The 5,679-nt window shown below is 66.8% G+C and overlaps 2 protein-coding genes across 2 annotated transcripts; one reads left to right on the top strand and one right to left on the bottom strand.

The window, feature by feature from the left end:
* Positions 1 to 328: 328 nt before the first annotated feature.
* On the top strand, positions 329 to 2,189 carry EMIHUDRAFT_458718 (hypothetical protein; the record flags this gene model as incomplete). Its single annotated transcript, XM_005771791.1, has 4 exons — positions 329 to 463; positions 587 to 631; positions 722 to 976; positions 1,200 to 2,189. 4 exons carry the CDS (start codon positions 329 to 331, stop codon positions 1,689 to 1,691), a joined length of 927 nt encoding a protein of 308 aa, XP_005771848.1. The 3' UTR covers positions 1,692 to 2,189.
* Positions 2,190 to 3,390: 1,201 nt separating this feature from the next.
* On the bottom strand, positions 3,391 to 3,636 carry EMIHUDRAFT_47714 (hypothetical protein; the record flags this gene model as incomplete). Its single annotated transcript, XM_005771790.1, has 1 exon — positions 3,391 to 3,636. A coding segment is annotated over one exon (246 nt), but the record flags the coding sequence as incomplete, so codon positions are not given.
* Positions 3,637 to 5,679: the final 2,043 nt, after the last annotated feature.

Genomic DNA, 5,679 nt, shown 5'->3' with positions numbered 1-5,679 from the left:
TGAGGGAGATGTGGGGAGATGCGGGGAGATGCGGGGAGATGTGGGAGAATTGGGGGAGTCGGCTGGGGCCAGGCACGGGCCGAGGAGAGATCGCTCCGAGAGGGCCCGAGATTTCCCGAGAGAGGTGGCGCGAGTCGGCGGGGCGCAGCTCGCCGCAAGACTTTCCCGAACGGTGCGGTGCGGTGCGGTGCGGTGCGGTGCGGTGCGGTGCGGTGCGGTGCGGTGCGGTGCGGTGCGGGGCCCGGCGCTTCCGCTTGCCAAGTCGGAGGTGCGGTGTGGAGGTTGCTGCTCCGCCCTCCAGACCCCCTCCCTCGGCCGCAAGGTGACGATGCAGCACTTCCGGCGGATCTCTCGCGCGCCGCTGCACCCGTGCCGCAAGCTCTCCCTCTACTACATCCTGCCGATGCGCTGGCTGCTCCTGACCCTCTCCCTCATCACCGTCTTCGGCGTCCCATTCATGGCCGTCTGGCAGGCGGGCTGCCCCCGCGACCGACCACGACGCCCACGCCTCCTCCCCCTCCGCCCCCGCGCGTCGCTCACGCCGCCGCCGCCCCTCCGTGGCCACGTGTTCCCCTGGCCGGCGCAGGTTCCAATCAAGGGCGTCTCGGGCACCTTCTCAGACCCGATGCATGTGGGCACGCCTCCGGCGCGCCGCAAACACCATCAGCCGCCCTCCCCCGCCCCCGCCTCCCCTCTCACCGGAGCTCGCATCGTGGTGCAGGAGACGCACCCGCTGCTCAAGGGAAACACGCGGCTGCTCGCGCAGTACCAGTGGCTCTGCTTCATGACCATCTTTTTGGTCGTCGTCATCAACGCCACCCTGTACGAGTGGCGCAAGCCGTGGCGCATCCTCTTCGTCGCGATCTTCGTCATGTTTGGCCAAATCTACCTCCTGTTCACTTGCTGGCCCAAAATCTCTCTCGCCGGCTGCGCACTCACCCCCTCGGCCAAAGCCTCGACCGTCCTCTCGTCGCGTGTAGGCTTTGCCTCGTCTCGCTCTGGCGCATCTCGCGAGGCGCGGCCCAGACAGACGCCACGCCACAGAAGCCACGCCTAGCACAAACGACGGACCTCTCCGCGCGCCGCACGAGTCCCGCCTCCCCGCGTTCACCCCCTCGCCCCCCCCACCACCACCACCACCACCACTGGCAGGCACCGACTCGGGGTGGGTGGTCACCGACCGCGGGGGGGCGAACAAGACCAAGGGGGGCTTGAACCTGCGGCTGCCCTCCAAGATGGACCTCGAGGCCCTCGCGCGCCAGATGGGCCAGATGGGCGTCTCCACGGTCGGCATCTTCGGCGCGGATTTCGCCACCGCGGGCGCCGCCTCGGAGAAGAAGACTTCCGACCACGTCGACGCCGAGTCCATCTCGAAGGCTGCCGCGGCGTTGGCGGACCACAACCACTCTCAGCGCACGCGCGGCGTCGACGACGACGACCTCCTTGCTGCGATGGGAGGCGACGGGGCCGGTGCAAACGGCACAGCGAGCGGCGCGGGTGCGGCAGCGGGCGAGCTGGCGGTGCAGACTACTTCGGACGGGCGCGGCGGCGAGGACGACCGTCCCGCGTGGCTCCGCTGGATGCAGGGCGGCGGGGGCAACTACCAGGCGCTCCAGTCTCCGCGCCGTTCGCAGCAGCCCCCGCCCACTCCAACGCCGCCGAACGCGCCCACGGTCACGACTCTGCTTTGAGGCGGGGCGCGTCCGCGAACACAGGGAGGGCGCTCGGCCGACAGCGAGAGTGACACCAAGCACCTTCTTTGAGTATTCCGCCGGCAGAGGTGGTTCCTGATGGCTCTAACAGCTTGCGCGCGAGTTAGCGGCGATAGGGGGGGGGGGAGGGGTCTAGCGGTGCACCATGCTTTGCGGGATGTCGATGAGCTGGGGCGAGAGGCTGCTCGATCGGCGATGAGGTCTTGCGCATCCTGTCGCAGTGGCTTCAACCGCGGCGCCTCGAGACGCTCTCTTGAGCCTCGACGCCGATTCCAGTGCGCTGTGATTGTGGCGCGAGGTGTCGTCGTGTCGAGTCAGTGAGACTGGCAGACTCGAGACCGTCCGGTCGACAGAATGCGAATCCGAATGGCACGGTCTGCCGAGCCCCGACGTCTCGCAAAGGAAGCAAGTTTAAAACGCGTTCACATGTCACGTCTCGCAGTCACTGTGCATTACGTCGATTTTTAGTAAACTTTGAGCTGCTTTCGATAGCCACAGAGCGCGGGCGGCCCCGCTCGGGTTGGCCCATTTGCCATTACAGCCCCACACTGCCCCCACAACACGCCCCACCACGCCCGGAGGCCGGAGCTCTCGGTCCACGCTCCACGGTCGCTCGCACGGTCCACGGACCCCAACGCGCTCCCGGCGCACTGTGGGCCAAGAGGGGAGAGAGAGCAGCTCGAAGGCCCTTCTAAGCGTCGAGCAGCGACGCAGCAAGAGCACCCGCACGCCGCTCACCGGCTGCGCGGCGCGCTTGTTGCCTCCTCCAAGTATTGTGGCGCACGTCGCGCCCACGTCGCGCCCACGTCTCACTGCGGCTCGGCGGGCGGCGGCTGGAACTCCTCGCTCTCGTCCGTCTTGTAGAGGATGGAGAGCACCTGCGGGCGACCGGGCGGGCCTCAGCGCCTCGCTGCGCGCCTCGCGGCCTCCTGCGCGCGTCTCGCTGCGCGCCTCGGCGACGGTGACCGTCTCCTTCTCTGGGAAGTGTCTAGGAAGCGTCTAGGAAGTGTCTCGCTGCGCGCCTCAGCGACGGTGACCGTCTCATATATCTCGGCTATATCTCGGCTATCTCGCGCCTCTGCGACGGTGACCGTCTCCTTCTCGCCGAGCGGCGAGGATGCCTCCTTGGTCTGGCACAGCACCTCGACCTCGCGCAGCTTCCCAAAGTAAAAGTCGCGCTCGCGCTCCAGGTTCTCGACCGCCACCCGCAGCTCCGCTGCCTCTCGGGAGTGCTCCTCTCGAGCCTTGCACAGCTCCGCCGCTGCCGCCTCCGCCGCCTCCGCCGCCGCCTCCACCTCGCATGGTGACGGGCCGGCCGATGCCGGCGGCTGCGGCGGCGCTGCGGCGGCCTTGCCCGCCTGCTGCGGCGCTGCGGCGGCCTTGCCCGCCTGCTGCGGCGCTGCGGCGGCCTTGCCCGCCTGCTGGCCGGCTCCGGCGCCCACGCGGCGCGCGCCGGACGAGACGACGTCGCGCGGAGGAGGGGCGCGCTTTGCGGCGGGCGTGGGCGCGGGCGCGGCAGCCGGCCGGCTGGGGAGCGAGTTCTCCTGCGTGGGGCGGGGGCGGGGGACGAGGCTGGGGCGGGTGAGGCGGCGCGGTGCGCCGCGGGCGGCTGGCCGCGTCGCACCTTGGCCTCTGCCGAGGGTGGAGGGGCGGTGGCGGAGCCCAGGTGCATGTCGGCGTAGCACTTCATGAATTGCACAAACTCCATGTTGAACTGGAAGGAGCGCTTGGTCAGCTTCTCCACCTCGATGCGCTGGCTGATCTTCTTCCGGTTGAATCCTGCCTGGAGGCACTTGAAGTTGTGGAGGTAGTCCACCTCTGTCTTTGCAGCCATCTTGACCTTGGACATCTGCACCGACCCTGGGTGGACGGTGTTGAGGATCTGGCAGTAGACGACGCCGCTGGCGAGGTCCTCGACCTGCGAAGGGCGGGAGGACAGACTCTGTGGCGGGGCGAGGCGGGCGTGGAACACACCCGCCGCGGCGGGAGGCGCCTTTTGGAAGCTCGGCTCGAAGTTGTCGCGGATCCACTGCGTGAGCTCTTTGCGGCCAACAAAGTAGCCCTCGTTCATGATGCCTGAATCGCATCACACGGGACGCGTCGGGCGCCGTGCGGGGCGGGCGGAGCGTCGCGGCGTGGGGGGCAGGCGGAGCGTCGCGGCGTGGGGGCACACGCCCATGGAAGCCATGGCTGCTTGACTGGCCCAACGGCTTGAAAAAAGAAATTTATCGCGGCCATTGCGCGCGGGCACCGAAGGCTAAGCTCTTGAACGAGTGGGCGGTGCAGGCTGTCTGTTTACAGGCGCCGTCCGCCCGCGCGCGCGCCGACCCAACTCCGAGCACGCTCGCTCGCCGCTGGGCGGCGCGCGTCCACACTGCGTCGGCAACACGACGCAGGAGCTCGCTCACTGCTGCTGCGGCGGCGGCAGCGACGGCGACTGCGAGCTGACGGCTGACGGCTGTACGGCTGTACGGCTGACGGCTGGCGGCCGGCGGCTGCGGCGAACGGCGACGGCTCGGTTCGCGTTCGCCCCGCGACGGTGCGACTGAGCCTGCCACGCTCGATCTGGGAGCCACTCGGCGCCAGTTCGAGCGGCGGTCGGCTCGGCCACTGCGGGTGCGACGCATGATAGAGCTGCTGGGCGCCGCATCGTGTACTACCGACCCACGCCAAGGCGCGGGGCGGTGGTGCTCGCCGGCGCTCGCGGTGCTTCGGTGCTCGAGCGCGCTCAACATTGTGGTCGTTCAGGGCGGCTCGCACAGCGCCCGCAGACAGACACACACACACACACACACACACACACACACACACACACACACACACACACACACACACACACACACACACACACGCAAGGGCGAGGACACGCGCAGGGGCCGCACCTCTAGCGAAGCCCACAGAGTGGGAGACTCCTATCACCGCCCTGCCACCCACGTGAGCCTTTTGGCCGCCTCTGTCAGTGTGCCCGTGGTAGTGAGAGACTGCTGGTGAGAAGCCGGAGGAAGGTCGCTAGTCGAGAGAGATCGCCAGTGGAATAGGGAGTCCACCGTGCTGCGAGCCTGTCGCTGTCCCTTGTCAGGAGCAGGAGAACTAGGAGAGCGCAACCAGTAGGAGGCCCGCGCCTGCCCCCGTGCCGCCGGGTGCAACCTGTCCTATACGAGAGAGGAATCCCTGGGACCCTGTCGTGTGGGTGAACCCTGCCCAGCCCCCCTCCGTGTCGCGATGCGCTCCCCGCTCCCGTTCCCCTGTGTCCCTGATCGTCCTTCCAAGATCCTGCTCGTGCAGGTGGGGACCCTGTCCCTCTCCCACCCCTCGTTTGGCGTGCCCGTTTTATTTATTTATTTATTTATTTATCTGTTTTATTTCTTTCTTTTCTGCGCGCCCGTCCCGTGCCCAGTGTCGTGCGAGGGAGTTTCGTGTGAAAAAAGAATGGTTAGAGCGCTACGGCCTACGCCTGAGAAAGATGGTTAAAATCCCTGTGTGGTGGCGGCGTGCCGTCCTCCCATCCCTCCCTTGGTTGTCTGTTTTCTTTCTTTCTTTCTTCTGAGAAAGATGGTGATCCGCAGCTTGTTGAATGCCGCCCCGTGCCTAGTGTAAAGAAAGAAAGCAAGAGAGCAGACAACCCAAGCGCCAAGGGAGGGATGGGAGGACGGCACGCCGCCACCACACAGGGATTTTAACCATCTTTCTCAGGCGTAGGCCGTAGCGCTCTAACCATTCTTTTTTCACACGAAACTCCCTCGCACGACACTGGGCACGGGACGGGCGCGCAGAAAAGAAAGAAATAAAACGGAATAATGAGTAATCAATTAATAAAACCGGCACGCCAAACGAAGGGGTGGGAGAGGGACAGGGTCCCCCAACCTGCAACGACCAGGATCTTGGGAAGGACGATCCAGGGACACTGGGGTAACGGGAGCCGGGTAGCGCAATCGCCGACCACCGTAGGGGGGGCTGGGGCAGGGTT

Source organism: Emiliania huxleyi (assembly GCF_000372725.1).
Source record: "Emiliania huxleyi CCMP1516 unplaced genomic scaffold EMIHUscaffold_370, whole genome shotgun sequence".
NCBI lineage: Eukaryota > Haptophyta > Isochrysidales > Noelaerhabdaceae > Emiliania > Emiliania huxleyi.
Note: the sequence above shows the minus strand (reverse complement) of the source record. Positions and strands in the feature narration are given on the sequence as shown.